Source organism: Struthio camelus, chromosome 2 (genome assembly GCF_040807025.1).
Source record: "Struthio camelus isolate bStrCam1 chromosome 2, bStrCam1.hap1, whole genome shotgun sequence".
Lineage (NCBI taxonomy): Eukaryota > Metazoa > Chordata > Aves > Struthioniformes > Struthionidae > Struthio > Struthio camelus.
Window position 1 is genome coordinate 79,646,137 of NC_090943.1, and position 21,696 is coordinate 79,667,832.

At 38.4% G+C, this 21,696-nt stretch overlaps 1 protein-coding gene and 1 long non-coding RNA gene across 3 annotated transcripts in view; one reads left to right on the forward strand and one right to left on the reverse strand.

Moving 5' to 3' along the window:
- ADCY2 (adenylate cyclase 2) overlaps window positions 1-21,696 on the forward strand; it is a 201,854-nt gene that overhangs the window by 50,890 nt on the left and 129,268 nt on the right. For both annotated transcript variants that reach the window (XM_068931363.1, XM_068931364.1), the window contains one exon: window positions 12,972-13,133. In XM_068931363.1, coding sequence (XP_068787464.1) covers window positions 12,972-13,133 — 162 coding nt within the window. The remainder of the gene's footprint in view (window positions 1-12,971; window positions 13,134-21,696) is intronic.
- LOC138065945 (uncharacterized) lies at window positions 338-20,650 on the reverse strand. The gene is made up of 4 exons (XR_011138956.1): window positions 20,349-20,650; window positions 19,992-20,094; window positions 10,659-10,748; window positions 338-5,859 (listed from the first exon to the last, which is right to left on the reverse strand). It is a non-coding gene; the product is annotated as an uncharacterized lncRNA (long non-coding RNA).

Genomic DNA, 21,696 nt, shown 5'->3' on the forward strand with positions numbered 1-21,696 from the left:
CACTGTAGCACCTACAGCTGTGATAGAAACCTGTACATTTATTTAAGTTTTGTGCCCATTATGTGAAGTGATCTGAACCTTATCTAGGCAGGAGATTGGATTGGATGACCTCCAGAGGTCCGTGCCAACCTAAATTATTCTACGATTCCATCAAGTGGAGAAACAAACTATGATGCCAAACATTTCATTTTTCTAATTTAGATAAGTTTTCCTGTGATATGTGTGGTATACACTATCTAAACACATTTCATTGGAAAAAGGTGCTATTCTGATTCCTAGGAATTTTAACAAAATCTTTTGATAAGTTTTGTGGTATGAAAAGCATGAAAGGAAATGTGAAAGAAAATAACACAGTTTTTTTAATGAACAGTGGCTGGGCCCTCATGTAAAATAACATGTAAATTGGTTATTGACTAACTTTAGTATTTGCAACACAATGATACATGAAACTCCAAACTCGTTAGAACATACTAGAATAAATCTTCCCTCTATTCATCGTGCTGGGATGAGCTTTGTCTACCATATCTAAGTAGTTCTATAGGTACGTAAATGAATCTCTGCAACTAGAGTTAGCCACATTTAAGAGTTGCACACAAAATCAGATCATTAGAACATGAATATCTGGGCCTACAAAATTATTTATAATTTGAATGAATAATTTATACAAATATTCATAATGTTCAGAATTTGAAGGATTTTTTATTTGAATTCAGAATGTATTGATTATTAAGATCACCTTATCTTGGAATACTCTCCAGTGGTGCTTTCTATTACAAAATTTCTTTGAGTTTTACATAATATTGTTTGAAATAAAACCATTATATTAAAGTAATACCAGTTAATTATTTAATTATACGCTGGAACGATCAGGATCGGGATTATCTTTTTCATTTCCATAATAAAGTGGGGGGAGAGTGGAGAAAAATTTGTCAGAGAATTTCTCAGTAACAAAGATGTGTATTATGATTTTTCATCAACTTCCTTAGGGCCATATTCATAATTCAACAAAACAAAACAACCCTGCCCCCCCCCCCCCCCCCAAAAAAAAAATCCCCAGAGAACGAACCCCAACTGCGTTATGATGTCAGGGTCTGACCTTAAGAGGAAAAGATCTCATTGTGAAAAACTTGGGTTGAGAAAAGTATATGACCTTGAAAAGTACATATGCAGACAGCGATAGACGTTTGGAATAACTGTATTCACAGAGAACCTCTTTGGTTGTCAGGTTAAATTTGATCCTTAATATAATGTCCATGTAATTTTTCTCCAGTTTAATTTTCTTTCTTCTTTCAGTCTTTATGTAAAAAAAGCTAAAGCTCTGATAGACCATCTTCTTAAGCGAAGGCCTGTCTCATTGCATCCAAAAAGGTCTAATTCTTCTTAATTGCCATGAAATCATTTCATCCATGTCTTTTTCTTGCATTGCAATTGAATTTAGTTCGTATTGAACTGAATTGCTGGGACAGAGTGAAGAGCTCTGATCTGTGCTGGTGAACGTGCACGTTGCCTAGGAGGGATTAGTGCTCCTAAAAGAGGCTGTTTGAAAAATGGGACAGCATGAAGGGTAAGGGGGAAAGAAATGTAGGAGCACCCTTTCTCTCTTTTGTTTGTATTTGGTGGAGTGTTGTGAGTAAAATACATTCAATTTTTCCAGGTCAAAACCAGAGAAGAGATTTTTTTTTTCTTTTTTTGGTCTTCACATGCCCATTCCTGCATTTGACCTGGAATCTTTGCATCTTCTACCTCTGTCTGTTGCCACGTCAAAGTTGGATGTTGAAACAAGTTCACATACACAAAGATTTATTGGCAAGGTCTATAGCTGATGACATACGTGGACTGTAATGGTGAAAGCTACTTTTGGGCAAAAACAGAAACGGAACAGGAGAGAGAGAGACAAAAAGGAAAGGAAAAACTCTCCCCAGGGGCTAACTGGGAAGAGAAGTGGCAGCGGTCCCCGAATAAGTGTCCCTCCCTGTGCATCCTTTCCAGTGCAGCAGGTAGCTCCTCCTGTAACACTTTATAATGTATAAAAGCCTTTGAGAATGTATTAATAAATGAAATTTGAAAACTGGGAAATACAGATGTCACAGATAGGTACGCAGATCTTTAAGTGCATATAGAAGTGCTTTTAGTCTTGTGCGAATTATATGTTGTGGATTTTCCCTGTTTTTTTTTTCCCAAAAAGCTCAGATTATGTCAGCATAATCTTTGTCCACCCTTCTGACATTGTCCACTTCTTCTAAACATTTTGTTTCTGTGATTAATATAATTTTCCAAGGAGATGTTGTGTCTTTTTCTGCCAGCCCTCTTAAGAAAGCCATTTCTTTCCTTTGTCTTAACATCATGCTGTTACCATTCTGTACAGAATCACAGTATTTCATGGCAGTCATTGAGAAGCTCATTTCCCTGGTAATCTCTTGTGTTTAATCTCTGATTTGCCCAAAAATATATGTTTAGGGAAAAATAAAATTTGCAAAAACCAGTCATTCAGGTTATCAGGTCTCAGAATGTGGCGTCACCCTGATGCTGCTTCCCTGCTCAGGCACTTCGATGGCCATGTGTTTCCTTTGCAGCAGGTCCTGTCCTGAGCTTCTGTTAAGCTGCACTATTGATCTGTGCCCTTTAGACTAAAAGGTAATACATAAATCCAAATTTCCTTTGTTCTGGCTCTGTACTATTCTAGTTTTCACCCAGAGCCTTCGGAAGCAGACAATGCTGCCACAGAAATCTGACCTATAAAAGAGCTGTTTAACTGAATTTTCCTGGGCTAAGAGTTAATTTGCTTATTTTCCAGAAAATAAAACTTTGTAAAAGACAACTTTTATTTGTATAATTATAGTCTTTAAAATATCTAATATTCAATGCCATTGAGCTTTTACTTGTTGTACGGAGACATATATGTAAGATGTATGTGGGGGATGTCTGTATGTCTGTACCTTTTAGTGTACTGTGAATTTGTCTGGCTTCAGAGTCCAGCCTTGCGAACTTATAGTTTTTGCTAAGTGCTAATTATTTCATTAGTGGGAACGAGAACTAAACAGTTTTGGTAGAAGAACAAGACTGGAATGGGAAGACTGGCATAGACAATATAACTGACACTGCAGTGAAAATGTACTTTAACCATTGACATTAACTGATGAAGAAAGGAACAAGAATTTAAAACTGGAGTCCAGGCCAAGGCTATGTTCAGGAAATAAAGCTGGGAAATAATTTATTATGGAACTAGTAACACTGGCAGGTATTTCTGTCTAGATACTGGTCTCACAAGGCATTTTCTTTAGGAAAGAAGGAACAAACATGAGTCTCATGCAGTAGACTGTCTCCAACATGGGCAAATGTAAGTGTTCAGGAAGAAGATTTCAGATTTGGAGAAGTATAAATATTTCTTGTCCTGATGGACCTTCCTAGCTTCTTGCAATTCTGGCTTAAGGATGTCCTGAGTTGGAAACCGTCTTTAATATTTATTTAAAGTATTTACTAGAGTAATTGACTTTTCTCTCTCTGTGCATTTGTCTATTTTTTAACTTAATTGTGTGATGATATATTTGTCAGTGCAATTGTGTATGGCATGAAAAGTAGTTTCTTTTTTACAGCTAAAGAGATTAAGCATACTGATCTCTCCCTATAAGGAAATAAATCTTTGAGCATTTTTGCTCTCTTTACACTGAGGAGTTTTGCTCTTATTTTTTTTTTTTTTTAATAGGAGAAAAGAAATGCATAAACTAGAAATATTCGCATCATGGATTTATATAATGTCATCATGATGCTTGATTCTTTTTTTAATTTCTTTTCCTAAAAATGGGTACTCTTTTATTTGCCTTTTTGACCACCGCCAGCATTCAATTTTTCAAAGAGCTTTTTACAGTGTGTCTAGGATCCCTTCCCCAAGTTGTAGTAACTAAGGTGAAGCCCACTTTTATAAATGTTCTTTTAGAGTTGTTTCACCCTGTATCTGTTATTTTGCATTTATCAATGTTGAATTTCATCTGCTGTGAAACATTTTATTTGCTCACTCCGTTTGTTTGACTGCACCCGACTCGCGGCATCCTGTTCCCAGTGGAGATGGACTGGGATGGGGGTTCCCGGGACTTGGGTGGAAGTCCTACAGGACGTCCATCGTTTGCACTGTGCTAATCTTAGCTATAGTCGTCATGGGGCCTCCAGGGTGGCTTCCCTCATCCCTACAGCACTCAAACTCACAGGTTATTACCAATCTACATTTACCACCAAGACTTGTCAGTTCTTTCCAGCTCCATTTCATATATGCATGTCCCGATGACCTTGCATTCCTTTCCATTAGATTTCAGTTTTGACTCTCAAATGTCCTCTCAGTGTATGAGTTCATCAGACAGTCATTATCAACCAAAATCGTAAAGTCATCATGAAGGAGATGATTTTCTTCAAAAAGAAGGTGTTTTTACTGTAAGCCTGTATTGATTCCCGTACTACATTTTTGGTTTTGTTTTTTAATTCTGTATTAAGTTCCATATTAACTGGTTTTCCTGAGGTAGACAGATGTGTAAAGAACCATCTGGATGTATTTATGCTTTTTAAATATTGTCTTTAAACCAGTTTGCTTCCAGTTCTCTGGAACCATCTTGGTGTTCAGAAGTTCCTGAAAATCAACATTGATATTCCAGACTTCTTGCAAGAGACTTGAGCCTAGCTTATTGGACCTGCTTTTCTAAAATATCTTAACAGTAGTAACTGTAGCTTTGTATATCTTGAGCTAATTTTAGAACAGAAACTGTACCACAGTTATCCTCTTCTGTAATGTAAATATGTCATTTAGCTTTTTCCTTAATAGAGAGCACACGTTTTTATTTGGTGGTTCTGCTTTTCTAGGTTATTCTTAACAGTTTATCAAGTTTGCTGTTGGAATTCTTTAAAGCCTAATGTGCTGAAAAACCTCCCTGAGCCCCTGCAGAGGGCTGTGTTCATTTCCTACTGTTCTTAGTTTACTATAATTCTGATTTAAACTAAGCGCTATCGTTGTTTATATTTTCTATATATATGCAGGCATGCATATTTTAACATGGACTTTCACATCCATTCTAGCCAGGATAGTCTTTTACACAACTTACCCTTCTTTCTCAGTTGTGTATGTTTCTGCATTTTTAAGGCAATTTCCAAAATGTTTTCAATGTGCATTCTGATTATATTTCGTGTAAATTTGAGGTGTAACCACTTGAGTGTTTTAAAACTAGCTCCTTAATAGTCCAAGATAAGTTATTTGCTATTGATTTGGACTTCACATATGCTGTTTACATATGCTCTATAATCATTTGGGTTCCTTTTATTTTTCCAATTTTAATAGAGTTAAATTAATTTTAACTGCAGTTTGCTTTAGAGCTCTGTGCTGTTACATAATATTGTTTTGAAAAGGAGGCAGCTTGGGCTCAGCCAGAATTTCACTGGCTGTTTTTAATTTTACTGTGACACAGGAAGACAAGGCTTTGACTTTAACAACATGCTCTAATTCCTTTCCCACCTGTAGAGGAAAGCCACTTTAAAAGCAATTATTAAGGTGACATTAAAGATGGTATCAATTTAGAGAAAATGCTCATTGTGATGGCTGAGTTATTACTGCTCTTAATTTTTATAGGCAAAACAAAGCAGAGGAATAACACAGATGACAATTTCTATCTCCGGTCCTTTTCACAGCACCACTGAAAAACGAAAGGCATAACTTACTATCATCTGATCCAATTAGTCACGCAAATTATTGCAAACACATGCCATTGAAGGCCTACATGGCGTGTTCTGAAGTTGCCTGGTGGCAGGAAGGACCAAAAATTGCTATGGATCCTTGGGTCAATGCTGATGGTCCTTGGGTCGCTCCTGCCAGTTCTTCTGATCCTGTTCAGTGAAAGAAAAGATTCTGAGACACAGTAAGCGATCAGATGGCAGACAGTAGCAATAACGTCATTTCGAATGTGAAATTTCCTTCCTTTCTGGAATCTTTCATCTTATTCAGATATTGATCTGTGACTTTGCCAGAACTTTTGAAAATCCTTTATCATACAGTTACTTTAAATTAAATATCCCTTCTCCTGCTGTCAGCTTGTTTTGATGCTATCCTATTTTGCTGATGGTTGTGGTTATTTTTTTGGCATAGGCTGTAATGAACGTGTATTTCCTGATGTCATTTAAACCCATACCTCTACACAAAAGAAGAGGATTAATAGTCTGAGGGTTCTCCATGATCAAGAACAAGCAATGATTTACAGGGCTGTTTTACTACCTCTACCATAATCCTTGTAAATAAGAGTTTATGTTTGGTAAAAACAAGTGAAGGAAGAATTTATTGTGAGCATAATTTTATGAAGAAAATCAGCAAAAATCTTCCTTTTCATTTTATTCTTGAGGGTTGGGATGCACCAGATAAAAGACAAATACTGTTTTTATATAAACAAAGCTTTCAATTTTTTGTGTATTTAATCTTGCTGTTCCTAAGAATGGAACTTTCCTCTGTCTCACAACTCCCTAACTAGTAAGTGGCTTTACAGTGCTTTGTGTTCACAGTCTGGCTGGACTTTCAGTCCTTGTCCTGGATTGCTTTGCTCTATTTTTACAGTCAGGGAAGATTCTGTGTCTTAACTGTTCCTTGTTTTCCTTTTTTCTTTTCCTGGTGAAGTATGTGTGCCTCCTGGCCTGAGAACATAAGGATCTTCCTACTGGGTGAGATCTGTGGTCCCTCTGGGCCGATAGTCTGTCTCCAACAATGGCAAGAGAAGGTGGTATGAAGAGAGATCACACGAGCTCAGTCACTTTATGTGGTCTACTCCGTTCATAAATCCTCAGCACTGACAATTGTGCTAGGGATGTTAAAGGGATGTTACATCCCTGCCCTACCTTTTTATTATCGCTTTATGGACAAGTTGTCCATGAATTTGTTTAATCTCTTTTTCAGCCTGCTGATACTCTACGACCTCCTGTGGCAGCAAGTTCAATAACTTCACTACCTGCTATGTAAAGACATACTTTCTTTTTTGTCTGTTTTCTGTCTTCTTCACTGAGTGCTTTTTGTTCTAATATTGCAGGATGTGGTCAACAGCAGTTCCACCTTCAACTTATCCAATGCTTTCACAGCTTAAGTCTTCCTGCAGATGACTCAGAAAACAAGGCGCTTTTAGCGCTCGGTGACATTTTTATTTTCTATGGGGAGCATATACTGTTCTTTGAGCGTTTCATGGCTTTTAAAAGACTGAGTCTGAAGATCTGAGCTCTGGAATTCAGGCCAAGTAAAATGATTAGGACCTTTATGCACTTGCAACATTTGCTCTGCCTACACAAAGTTTTTACACACGGTTTATAGCTTCTGGAAATGCCTGACACCTAAATACATATGTTTTATTAAATAATGAATATAGTGTTTGTAACAATTTTGTGGGATCAAAATTGTTGGGGACCTGCTGCCAATTATATGAAAAACCCAATTACTTATTTAGAAAAGGTTGGGTATCTTCTTTTACTCCGCTGCATATATAAATAACATTTGAAATCAGTGGCTGTAATCCAAGTGTCTTTCCAATGGGTAATTATTTAATTACCTAGTGAATTTATACTCTCTGCCTTTACACAGGAAGGAGGTAGCTGGATCTTGACAAACCTCTGAAAATGATCCTATAATGAGTTGGCCCACTTAGCGTAAATTTTTGTAGTCTAAAACAGTTTAATTATGGCAACAGGGTCTTTGCTGAATTCACAATGAAAGCCTACCGCTATTTTCCTAAGAATATTGCTATCATTGCACTTACATGTAAGATGTTTTCCTGAATGAATACAGTTATTTTATTAGCGATGGCTCATTACCGCTGTCTTTGTCCAAGGCAGTGCTTTCCCTTTGCTTATACTGAAACAACACATTTAGATTCACCTGCCTGCTTCAGTGCCAAGATGTCACACTCCTCAAGGGGAAGTTCTGTTCAGAGCAACATTAAGTTGAACAATTTTTGCACATGTCAAACCAGTTGTCATTAACCGTTTATTAGGATCTTAAAAAGGCCAGCTAGCTGGGGAAATTGTGAGTCATTACTGGAATATAATTTGTATAAAATGAATGATTTTAAACTTTTATACAGTAGTTCTCAGTGTCACAAGCAACATCGCTTGTGACATCCTATTTGCAAGGAGAGACAATTTAAGATATAAATGAGAGGGGAGTGTTTTAAATTCCTTCAGAATGGATCAACATTAAAATGAAAGCCAAAAAAAAGGGAAAGATGTAGGTTCAGTTTCTGGATGATTATTGTTTGGCCTTGTATATGTATTTGCCCAAATCACTCCAAATCAGTGACCTTTCAAACAGCAGTGGCTATGCACCACCAAACGTCGTCTTCATACCAGCTCTCTCCTGCATCACAGTCACCAGTATGGGTCAGAGACTGGAGGAGCCAACGTATATCTTGAGATGCGGTGACAAAAATGCCATGGTTTAAAATATTCAGAATGAGCTTGATCTAGGGAAGGACTTGCTTATCTGTCCTGTACAGTCAAAACCTTTCCAGTTTGTATGAAGAGTAACCATTCTTAGCTATGATTTTGTGCTGTGTCTATGACAAGAGTGGGTAATTGTGAGTGGTCTTGACAGTCAGTGCTGTGCCACACCATGCCGTCATCGTACCTGTTGATGCCCAGCCCTCTCTAATCACATTGCTGCAGTAATCTGCATCAGCCTTTTCAGAAGGCCATTGAGAGTAGCTACAAAAAATCTGCAGAAAAAATAGTCCATTATATCCCTACTTAAACAGCCACATAGGGCAGCTCATCAGCCTTTAGATTGCCATGGAAAAGAACTCCTGCTTATATATTGATAAACTTCTGAAGTGTGGGAGAAGAGAAAGCTAGAGCAGAAAACACATTCAGGGTTGGCTGAGCTTTAACAGTCCAGCATAACAGGCAAAAGTTATGCAGGAGCAGGATATCCCTCAATCAAAGCAGGATAGTCGGATGCTTTTCTGTTAGATGTTACACCAGTATTACTGAAAGCGAATGCTACATTTTACAACTCATACCATCAGTGTCCAAATCCTGCTATCTCCAAGGTATGGATAACATACAAGGTCCTTGAAAAAACTTCTGCGAATCAAATTCCTGAAGCGGTCTGAGTTCAGATCAGGACAAAAAGGCATTCAAGTAGGCAGCCGTAGTGATGACTCACATCAGAGATTGCTTCCAACACAGTCTCAAAACAGCAACAAGCTTTATGGTTATGGCATGCTTTGGTGGAACACACTGCTTGTAATAGTGTCAAAAATAGTGCACTGTAAAATAATATTGTGTTTTGCTGACAGCTACATACACACCAAATACGCATTGACATGCACTAGTAACTCAACAACTAGTAACTCAACAGGAGAGTGGAGTCCTTCAGAGCTCTATCTTGGCATTATTACTTTTTAATATTTATATTAGCAGTATTCTGCTAATCCTTACAAAAGAGTCATGAGAAATTTAAAGGACTGCTATAGGTTCTGCTGACTATAACTCAGTCTAGAAAACCTGTCTTATCTTTCTATCTGAAGAACCAACCTACAAAGAAGCTTTGAGTACCGCCTTCTACAGTCCCAAACTTAAAACACAAAGACTTTTTGAAATATGTTGAATTGTCCCTAGTCATACCATTACCTACTGCTTACGTCTCACTATCAGGATGAAGAGTAGAGCCATTATGTTTCAGGATAGTTGGGGAAAATATTCTTGAGCCATAGTGAAATCATCAAAAAGGGGCTGTGGTGATAAACAGTCAGAGCTCTCAGCTCCTTGGGTTTAAACAAGGTCATTAAACCATTGCCAGAAATAGAGGAAAGCGTGGCTAAAATTCAAGATCTATTGACAGAAGCCATTTACATCTCCATTTCTGATGAGAGTTTCTGTCCTGGCACTCCAAAGACAACTCACAGAGTCTATATTTCTTTTATCTGCAGCCTCTTTTACTTGGGGCCTGCCTCATGCTATTCTTCGCCTAATCTGACATTGGTCAGATTAGCAGAGTGGTACTTATCACCCACGTTAGGCATAGAAGGGGAAGTTAGGGGAGCAAGGGTCTGAAAAACCACTTCAAACCCTGAACAGATATGCTTTTAGCACTGTGATTTGTGGAGCAGAATTTGAAATACAGCCTTACTGTTCCCAATATCAGTGGAAGAAACGCTTCTGCTTCTTTTAGACTATGTAAAATCTACGATGTAACCGCATTACCAGTAGCTTCTAATATAGCAATGAAAAAAGAGGGGAGAAAATGGGTCTCACTTCTTTCAGACATTGCTGTTCAGCAGGAACAGGACTGAACTTTCTTGTTCCCTGCAAATCCATGGATCTTGTCCTGTATATAACCGTTTGTGTGACTGCGTTCTACATGTTTTTAATGATATCCTTTCTTTTTAAGATAGTGTAAATTCTCCCTTGCATATTTTTATTCTTTTTAGAGTTTGTTAGCAATGAAGTCTGTCTTCAAGAATGGAGCAAATGGAATAACACAAAATTATCAGTTAAAATAATCAGGAATGTAAACAAAAGAAGAAGAATTAAAAAACCCTTTGGCAGTCTTCACCATAAAAAGAGTAATTTTGAATGGATTTTCGGGATCTGCATGGCATACTTTTACAATTCCAGTTGAACGCGTAGTGCTCTGTGTTGCAAACATATATACCTACCTGCTCTGCGTTGTGACAGCACTCTCAGACCAATGTTTCACCACTAGACACCAGCTGTCTTTTGACGCCCATTAAACTTCAAGCGTTTATCTACATGCAAATATAAGAATTGACAGGTCAATGTGTTATCGAGCGTTCTTTAATACAGTTCTAGTCAGCCCCAGCCTGTTTGGGGCTGAATAACTGAGAATCTGAGGTCTAACTACATAGTGTCAAGAGGGGAGGACACTTCTAAAAAGTGTCCTTATCTGTGGTTGTGGAGGGTTGGAATTCTCCATTCATCTTGACCAAGGAAAGTAGTGCCATAACTTACAGAAAGGGTATTTGTTTACAGCAACAGGACAGATTTGGAGTTGATACAATGTTATTCTAACTGCCCAGCTGCCCATCACTAGTGGCACTGCAATATACCAAAATCCTTTTTATGTACTTGGCAGACTGCTTTATGTCGGATTTAAGAAGCAATAGGCATGTGGTGTTATACCTTATATCCGTTAATGAGTTTTAGTAGGTGCCCCACGTATACCTCACAAGTGAGACAGATTGCTTAGTCTGGCTTTACAGTTAAGCCATATTCAGGCATAGAAAACATGCAAGCCCCATTTTTTTGGACCCCATCCAGTTCAACAAGGACAATTTTTTATTGCCTAATCATAAAATTCTCACCAATACATAAATGACTTCTGCCCCATAGTCAATTAGAAAATGAAACTTTGAAACAAAGATGCTTTGTTTTCCTGAAGAGTCAATGGGACTTGGAGGCATTTGAAGTCCTTCCCATGGGACTAGGGTCCAGGATTCTTCCTCAAGGCATTTTCTACCTGGAAACATGTTGTAGGAACTGAAGCTAAGGTGACCTGTTCTTAGTTCCTTAGGCTTTTTCCCAGCCTTTCACGGATAGGCACTGGATTTCCCTTTTCTAGCCAGCCAGAAACTTCTGTGTCTTTGCCAAGTTTTGAGCTGGTCGGCTAGGTCCCTCAGAATCACCGGTGGTTTTTACCAGGCTTGGACAATTTGAAAACATCCCACTTTCATAGCATTTCTCTTATATAGACCAAGTTCTCGCACCCTTTTCATTGTCGTTAGTTTGGCACTCTTAGGGAAGGCTGAAGCTGAAGCGATAGTAGGCAGTTCTGTTTCTCTGGGCTATCACTTGGTGGATTGGGGGAGTAAAGAGTAGCCAAGTTTTCCCTTTATTTTCTTGTTACTTTGTTTTCCTATTACCTGTCATGTCCTTTGCAGTTATATTTTGTTTTATGCCTTGAGGTGTTTGGCTCTGTCCCTGTGTGTGTCTGCTATTACTAGGTCACTGAAGAACTGGTGCTTTTGCTAGAGTGGTCTCTTTCTATCCTTCCTAGGCATTGCAATCATTTATATTTTTGTACTTTCAGGCTATATTAGGAGGAATGATCACGTCCTGGGTACAGTGTGGACTGACTGGTTTGGGGATACAATTGTACAGAGGGGGGCACCTTTCCAGAATTGTCCGCTTACTAAATCCGTGTCCCAAATCCAGTTATACTTTTCAAATATGTGATGGAGTTTGGAGCATGTGTGCACTGGCAAATACATAATCTTTTATGTGTATATAATGAAGAAACACCTTTTGCAGTTACAGTTTGTGTTGCTGTCTGAAAAGTTTGTTCTGTAAAGTTAGTGTAGATACTAGTACCTTTTATAAGAAGATAACAGTAAATTCTGCCTAGGGGCTGTGGTGATCCGAAATAAATATGTATGTTTATATATATGTTTATATATTACCCTAAAATGTATTTTAAGGGAATTTGATATGCATCATATAGATACATGGGAAGCATAATCTTGTTAAATCAAAATGGTTTGCTGAACTTTGGCTTTTTGCATAATCTAATGTTTTCTTAAATCATCTCTCTGCACTGAAATTCCTTGGACTACCTTTGGATCTGTGGAGGGCTATGCAAATTAATGGTTGTGTAATGCGACTGGCAATCAGAAATCAAAGATCCTAAGAAGATTACGCTCTAACTGTAAACAGGATGATTAATGAAAAGTTGAAAAGATAAATTTGAACTTAAATTTTAAAAGCTAAATAAATTGAGGCATTGTGAAGTTCTTGAATGGTGAAGTAGTACCTTGAAACTGCGCTTCTTAAATCAAATATAATGCAATTTTTCCAAAACCTTCTTAAATGAATTCTTCCTAAATGAATTTTCTGCAGTGAAAATCTGCTGTGTAACTTTATGCTGAAGACAATTCAAAATTAAATGATACATTATGAATGTTATTCCTGAGTGAATTTGACATGCTTCTTTTTTGTCTTGCTGTTTTGCCTAGGTGTCATTTTTCCTGTTCATTATTTTTGTGGTATATACCATGCTGCCCTTCAACATGAGAGACGCTATAGTGGCCAGCGTCTTGACCTCTGCATCTCATACCATTGTGCTGAGCGTATGTCTATCAAGTACAGCTGCAGTAAAGGAGCACCTGGTCTGGCAGGTAGGTGCTTTGTGGAATTAATGATTCATTGCATGCTGAATGGTAATTGAGACAAGAAGTACCCCAAATGGTGCTCGGGAATATAAATTGGTCTGTGAGTCAAAAAAGCATTATTCCTCCAAATATCCTGAGGTCAGCTGGGTTGAAAATCTCTTGTAAGAGGCTGTCCTCTTAAAGTCTGCTGTAGGGACTCACTCCTACTCCTACTCCTACTCCTACTCCTACTCCTACTCCTACTCCTACTCCTACTCCTACTCCTACTCCTACTCCTACTCCTACTCCTACTCCTACAATTGTCAGCCATATATATCGGAATTTCACAGCCTCCTCCTGGTTAGGCTGGCTGCTTGAGGGGAATTGGCTGGCTCCAGACTTTATGGCCTTTAGAGGAACCTGGCGGTGTTGGCAGACAGCTTTGGGCTTGCAATTCCTCTCTGACCCTTTTACTGCAGGACTTAGTGTGGATTAATACTTTTCAAAAATCCAAATATGAGGAGTTATTTTTCCTCGATGTTTTGCAGAAGATCCTTCAAATGGTGAAATACTACGGTATTTATTGTGATGTTGTGAGGGCCTTGGTGGTCATTGGTAGAAATCTGTATTTTTAAGTAAAAATGTAGATTTTACTTTGAAAAGCAAATGCAAGTTGTCTTCAGTATTGTGTTGTTTTAAAGAAACAGAATGCTCTTGCTTTTAGAAAATTCTTTTCATGTTTGCACCAAAGGGACACTGATACTAATCTATTTGATTCACTAATTATTTATTGAAAAATAAATATATTCGTTTTTTGTAAATATGTCAGTAGAACAAGAAAGGAAGACATCATGCTATCTATTGTGAGTATAGTGAAGAGTGAAGACTTACCTTTTAAGCTGCTTGAGCCTTATTTTGAAAAATACCTCAAGGGGTAATGTCAAAATTGCAATGATTTCACAAAAACTAAATTGTAGTTGTGGAAGATGCATTTTATTTCCAAACATGGCTGCAGAACTGTGTTATCTGGAATATTGAAACTGAAGTCCTGTTAAAAAAAGATCTTCAAAGATGAAGTCCTTCGTAGAGTCAAATAAATGACTTTGCTTTTCTCCTGCTGATTTGGGTTTCTCGTGTCCCTGATGCTGCCGTTTCTAAGTTGCGCTGTATGTTAAGCAAAGGCCATGCTCATCTGCAGTCAATATGCTGTTTTAATAATACAGTGATGTGGCTATTGATTATTGTAGTTGAATGAATCAAGGAGAATTTTATTCTTGGTTTTATGTTGACCTATGATTTTTATTCTGGGAGTACAAGTGCTGTTAAAGCAGTATTAACGTTTGCCACTTCATCCCTAAAACCATGCCTTGGATGACAGTTGCTATTTGTAGAATTTATTTATTTATTTATTTTTCCTGCCTGTCTTTGTAGCCCATAAAATTTGGTACAACTAAGGCAATACTTTCCAAAGATGTTATTTTTAGATATAGCATGCCTCTAGAATCAAAAGAAATAAACTATGGATTCAGTTAGTGTCTCTCATCTCTTCTGTGGCTTCCAGTTTCATTCAGAAAGCATGGAAGTTTTGAGCAGTTTTTAAAAGTGGTAAGAGTATTTCCAGGATGCTATTGATTTTCTGTTCCCTCTTTGCAAAGTGTATTAAATGTTCTGAGGAGTTTGGCACTTACTGAAAGTACTGAGCGCACTCGGTTCATATGAGCACGTGGAAGGGACTAAGTGTTATTAGCATAATTCTTTGGGGTCTCTGTACACTTTTCGGTTACTATTGGTTATACTTCTGGGTGTAACTAGAAAAATGTTTGTCTTATATTCTTTATGTATGAAAACCATGACCACAGATGAGGGAGGATCGGATTAAAGATACGGGTTATACTGAAGAGAGAAATAACATGATGTCAGTAATATACCTTAAACTGGTATAGAATAAATGCATGTAATTAACCAAAAAACAAAACCAAAACAGAGCTGGGATGACTTGGCACAGCTCAGTCATTACAATCCAGAGATGTGGAATTGCCAGTAGCCTGAAATGTGAAAGCTTAGAGAAACTTTCAGGGCTAAGTTGAGTAAATCTGGGCTATGGAGTTACACTTGACTTTGACAAAAATATATTACTTTGATTTCAGGGCAAGCAGTTTGTCTCGGCAAACAGAAAATAAACAACACTGGTAGCAATTAATGGTGTATTTTCCTTCTGGCAAAGTTTTTTTTTTTTTTTCCTAGGTAACTCTAAGTAATATGTAAAAGAAATATGTGCTTAAGAAGCAGAAAGACAGTGGAATAACCAATCTGCCTGTGCGTAAAGATCAGATATTATAGCATATGCAGCTGTCTGAATTGCCATTTTGAATGACTTCAGTTGTCAGTGAAGAATATATCTAGCTAATTCATATATTCCAGTTAACTGGATGTTTGACAGCTGACTGCTAAGAATATCTCCTTTGGGGAAAATTACAAGCAATCTTACAATTACAGAAAAAGTCTACATTGGAAGGGACCTCCAGAAATCGTCTGGTCCAACCTTCCATTGAAAACAGAGCCTCAGATTAGGTTATCCAGGCCCTGTCAGTGGAGTCTTAAATATTCCCAGCAAGGGAGGTTCCACTCCTGGGCAACCTATTCCACTGCCTAATTTTCTCATGAAGAGAAGGATTTCCCCTGGAGCAACTTGTGCCTGTTGCCTCTTGTCCTGGTGTTCAGTGTGTCCTTCTAAAGAGAGTACTTCTATCTTCTTTGTAACTACTTTTTACGTATTGGAAATCTGTGATTAGATTTCCTCTTCCTTTCTTTGTATGTCAGGTTCTCCTACCATCTCTAGTCACCTTGGTAGCCTTCTGCTGGACCCTCTCCAATTTTTCACTGGTTTGTGTCCCTTAGCATTTTGGAAGTCCATCATTCCTTCAGTCTATCAGTAGAGAAAAATCTATGTTCAGACGTGCATGCGTTTGAGATTAGGTAGACCCTTTCTTACTGCTTGTATCATTCCTTTACTGTCCTTTGAAAAAATTTACACTCAAAATTGGCTTCAGTAAAGCTGAAGGGCTTAACATGCTTTTGATTATTATTAATGGTGTCGCAGTCAGAGATATTGAGAAAAAAGCCTTCTGTTAGGATAAAGACTCCTTCATCACTCTTTCTTCTAGCTACACCATCTAATTCCTTTTTGAACTAGGCATGTCTTTCAGGAGAAAGAAATAAAAAAAGCAGCCTTGATTTGAAAATTGGTAAAGATGAAGATTTTCCACAAGCCTTCATAATTTTTTAAATTGTTATCGGCTGCCAGAGTTAAATTTTTGTGCTGCTTTTCTTTTGGGGGGGGGGGCAGGTAGGGATTTCTCTAGCCTCATCATTTGGCTTTTGGATCTTGCTTTTTATCCAGTAAACTGGCAAGCGCCATAGCATCACATTTCTTTTGAAATGAGGGTGTTTCTAGACTACCATCAACTTGCCCCATAACCTTTTCCTCAGTCAGATACCAGAGTTGCCTACTTTGGTACTAGCTAAGCCTTTCATTGCTTTCGCAGTTCTTCTTCGAGCCGTTAGCTGTTCTTCAGCAACCTCTTTCCTGCAACATGGACGTGAGCATCAGAGGAACATGAGCTACTTCAGTAGCAATGGCAGCAGTGTCAAATGTTAATAGGGAGCTAGGTCTTCAAAGGGACTAGCACGCTGCTGTGCTGGGCCTAGGGACCCAAATCTAACACTAAAATACCCAGTCTAGGCTCTATTTACAGTTCTACGGAGAGTTTGATGCATAGGAGCGGGATCTGTGATGGGCAGGAGGACAAATAATCCTGTGTTTCAGTCTAGGTCACGTTTTTAGGGCATTTGGCCCAGAAGACTTCAGTGATTTAACATCCCTTTCAGGTATTGCTGGAATGAAAAGTATTTCACTGCTGTAAACACACGCTCTGTTTTTCCCCAAACCAGAACAGATACCAATCAAATGCTTGTGCTTTTCCTGCCTTATTATCAACAGCCCAACCATTCTGAGGGCTGATGCTATCGTTAGAGGTCATTTTGTTCTTAATTTGTTAAAAATAAGTTAACCAAAATACTTATATGCTACAAGCTTTCATTCTTTTTCCCCTGTATGTTATAAAAGTTCAGGGGAGGCAGATTTTTGTTTTCATCTTAAAAACATTGCTTTTACTCTTTCAACAGGCAATTTTATCGCTCACGTGATCTTTTTTTCTTAGTTGTGGCTCAGTGTTTTCCAAACTCTGGCCAAATGTCTCCAAACTGTCATTCATGTTTTTTCGTTAAACTACAGTTCCTTACTTTTTTGGATTTTTTGGCTGTTCCTCAAAGCACTGTAAAAGTTGTCTCTTTTAAAGGCACAACATTTTAACTGTGGCAGTATGCATATGTACTTTTTTTTTAGTTTGGACGCTGTTCAAGACTGTGCATAGGAAAAGGCATCAAGTTGACATAACTTGTGTGAAAGTAGTGTCTAATTCCTGCTTCTGTGATCAGTTCCTTTCTTTTAGCCTGGCTAAATTCTTAGATAACAGTTTGTGCTGGTGGACAAAAACAGATGCGAAATGAAAGTTTTGTTAATTTCTAGGATGTTTAATTTGGAAATCCTAAGGCTACGTACACTAGACCTTGGGCACTGACCGCTAGCTAGACTGAGGTCTCATAATAGTCTATGGATTTTATCCTTTGCGTTAATGATAGCCAAGGAAGAAGATGCTGCCCTGTTCTTATGTGATTTGCCGGTGTGTGTACACTAGCTAGAACTCCAGGTGATGCCTCCTGTTTAACTCCTGATTCATGAACTTCCCGATAACTTATTTCAAATTTGATGGTTTTTTTGAAATCGTATGGATACTGTTAAAATTTAAGAAGGTAATCTTGATGGCATGTGGCAGCTCTTCCCCTTTTAAGCTACTCACAAGGCTGCTATCAGGTCCTCATGGTTGGACGATTAGGTGTTTCAACCTGGAGAAAACCTGTAGCAGATAGCCTGGGCTGAACCAGGCACACACTGGTGTAGCTGCCTCTGGCTGTACCGACTCGGAGAGATTCTTGTGGTTTGGGCAAGCCTTGGCCTCAAATTTCACCCGAAACGCTAGTCTTCTGGCTTGCATTTTGTCTCCTCGCTCTAAGAGGGCAGTAATACAGTTCCCTCTCTTTTCCAGCTAACCGATAACTTTCTACTGCATCAGTTTTTTTTCTGAAGTTCAAAAAAAATCAGACCTGCCATGTGTCTTCTGTCTGGAAAAATCTGTCTGGTTAGTCTGATATGACCTACACTTGCAAAACTGTACTGCCTTTCATCCCATTTTCTTTTTACTTCCATGCTTTTCACCATCTTTCCTTCAAAAATTGTTTGCAAATCTCACATACCATTGAAGTGGGGCATAGAGGCCTGTAATTACCTAGATCTTTTCCCCATTTTCCCCATACAGATTTTATACTCTTTAGCTGTATGATATCATAAATGCTTTTGGATATTGTTTGAAGTATGTGCTGCTGGACTTTTTGCCAAAGCTTACAGAGCTCTGCTTACAGAGTCCACCTTGCTTCCCCTGACTTGTGAATCATAATTACATGATTATTTCTAGCAAGATTCATGAGATGCATTATATCTTTTGAATGCTTAACACATCCTTTGCAATCCCTACTTAAATCTGTAAAAAAAAAAAAAAACAAAAAAAAACAAAAAAAAACAAAAAAAAACTATATGTACATCACAAATAATTACATACATCTACTTAGCATTTTTAGAGTTAATACTGTTTCTAGAAAAAGGTATAACTGACAGTATCGTGTAGTGGGCTGGACTTTCAAAAACAGGCAACTTTAATATACATTTATACGTTCTAATCAACATACAGCATATAGGCATATATGTTTTGTTTATATCGCTGATCTAAAGTCATCTGTTAACTGAATATTTTTGTTAGTAAAAGCATATATTTTACAGGACAAAGCAACATAATAGCGAAATACAAATAAAAAGGATCAGGACTGACTTGCAGAAAAAAAGAAAATGTGCAGCTGTAGGCTTCAGAAATAGAGTAGAAATTGGTTTAGGCTGTTAACATGCAGATACAAGAAAAATGGTGTTTATGGGGGAGGGGGGAAGCTAGAAGAGGAAAATACCATCTTTAGGTACATTTGGTATTATATATGCCCTTAGGCAATGTGAAAGCACATAGGAATTTCAGTGGTCTGAATGGCTGCAACCTATTACTGGGGGCTGAATTTGCCCCATGCTTCTCCCTAGAATACCTTTTTTTTTTTTTTTTTTAAGGAGGTGGAGAACAATTCTTCATGAAGCAAATGCAGCTTAAACAACAATTACACAAAACGAGCTGCTGTTATCACTGGTGAAGCAGTGGAGGGCAGTGACTGCTGCTGAAAGGAGGGAGGCTGAGTCGTTTGGCAGCAGCCGCTGCTGCTGGCCCTTTCCACACCCACCCTTTTCCCCCTTCCTTCTCCCCAGCCTGGCAGCAGTCCGGCTTGCCAGGTTGTGCAGCAGCTGCAAACCAGTCCCAGAGAGGAATGCTATACGGTGGCTAGCACAATGCAGTAGGCATATTTTTTATCATTGCGCATGTTTCCTTACCTTTCTTTTTTTTTTTTTTTATACTTAAATCTAGGCATGTGCTGAAATCTCAGCTGTTAGTTTTCTTTTTACTTAATTTTTACCCTCTGCAGTTGTACTTTGAATTTTACATATTCTTCAAGGAAGTCTGAACAGTCTGGATATGCTTATTAAAAGCCCAGTTGCATATAAGAGTACAGATATGTAGCAAAATGCATAATTCCATTTCATAGTATACAAGCATTAACATGGAGAACATGATCATCTGCCAGAAAGTCCCAAATAATTTAAGAGAAGACTTGCATTACCTAATAAGATAGAAAATTCAGCAAAGAATTAGACTTGCAATGCCATGGCAAAGTGAGATCTTGTGGGCAGAAGGCCATGCAGCTTTTCCAGAGCAGCTTTTGCCTGCAACACAAAATAAGCATGTTAGCAATACATTGAAAATAGTTCTTATGAGATACGTAGGAAATCATCAAAGGTAGGAGCAAATAATAAATATCTCTCCTTTTAAAAATCGTTTAAGTATCTCCAGTAAACTTTGATTCTTTAAGGCTTTACTGAAAGGGCCAGATTGCCTTTTCAGTCCACCTCATTTAAGTTAACATTTGTATCAGCAAAGATTTTCACCCTGTATATTTATCACTCTTGTACTACTTTACCTTACATTTCTGATCCTCACTCTTGATATGATGGCTCCTCATTTAGTGTGCTCATAGGGTGCTTATCTATCCCTCCACATTATTTTCAAGAACGGAGTAGTAGAGAAACACCTTTCACTGTCAACATTGCCCCATCCTGCCAGCCATTTTTAGTGCAATGTGAAATAAGAGGGATCTTGGGCAGAAACACGTTTCTTGCCACGAAGAAGCCTTTGGTGAGTCACCATTCAGCTGACACACCACTCCCCCTGAGTTACCGGCTTCCTGAAGTTGTAGGGGTTTAGGCCTCCAACTGTTGGGAGATATCTAGAATAGGATGTGAACTTTTTATTTATCTCTGACCTGCTCTAATCCTCTGCTAAGTTGCTGATTAGTCAGGAGAATTCCTCTTCTAATCGTCTGCCAAGAGTTCACAGTTCTACAAAATCTCGTCAATACTCACTTATGAAAGCCCTTGCGTAAACCTCCCTTGCTTCAAGCTACTTTTTATTGCATATTGGTCCTTAGTGTAGCGCTGGCTCCAGAGCTACTTGGCTTTTAATTGGATTGTTAACGACAGCCTCCGCGCACCAGTGTTGTAGGCGCTGTAGTAACATATAATGAAATCAGTTCATGCTCCAAAAAACCAAGCAGATGCCAGAAACAAATAGGGTGCAATAAACTAATACCGCATGTGTTTATTCTTAGAAGCTGCAACTGTGCTCCTGATAGAGCAGGAACTGCTCTCTGACCCTGAAGCTAGCGACACAATACAGCTCATATTTACATGCCTAAAGTCTCACTCCATCTCCCTTCCCCGAACAGGTTGGCCGGGTCTTGATTACTTTGGGGGAATAATTCCTGACACGTTCTGTACCCTAAGCCATGTCAAGGCCACGTCACTTAGGCCGTCTCCAGTATTGCTGAATATGCAATAGCAGAGTTAATCCACAACCTTCTACACTGTCTTTAACAGATCATTAGAGTTATTAGCATTCAAACAATGTGGGTCTCCAGCGGATTCAGCTGCTGATAGACACATAGAACTAAGACAAACTGAAAGGTGGTCTATATGGTAAAGGTGGTCTGTATAGTAATTAAAGCCTCAGCAGGGCAAGAAACACCTGTGCAAAATCAGCCCAGATGATCCCAACAGATGTTTGTGCTCAGTGCTGCAGGTGCAGGTAAGTGCCCTCCTGGCTCCCAACCAGTCTGACCTAGAGGAAGTTCCCTCCTTGATTCCTGAGCAGGAATGATCTGTTCCATGGATCCCGTAGGGCTGTGAGGCATACGAAAGACTGGCTATGCTGTTGTTCTTCCTCCCGTTATTGCCAATCTCTGCAACTTCAATTAAGGTTGAAAAGAAGTT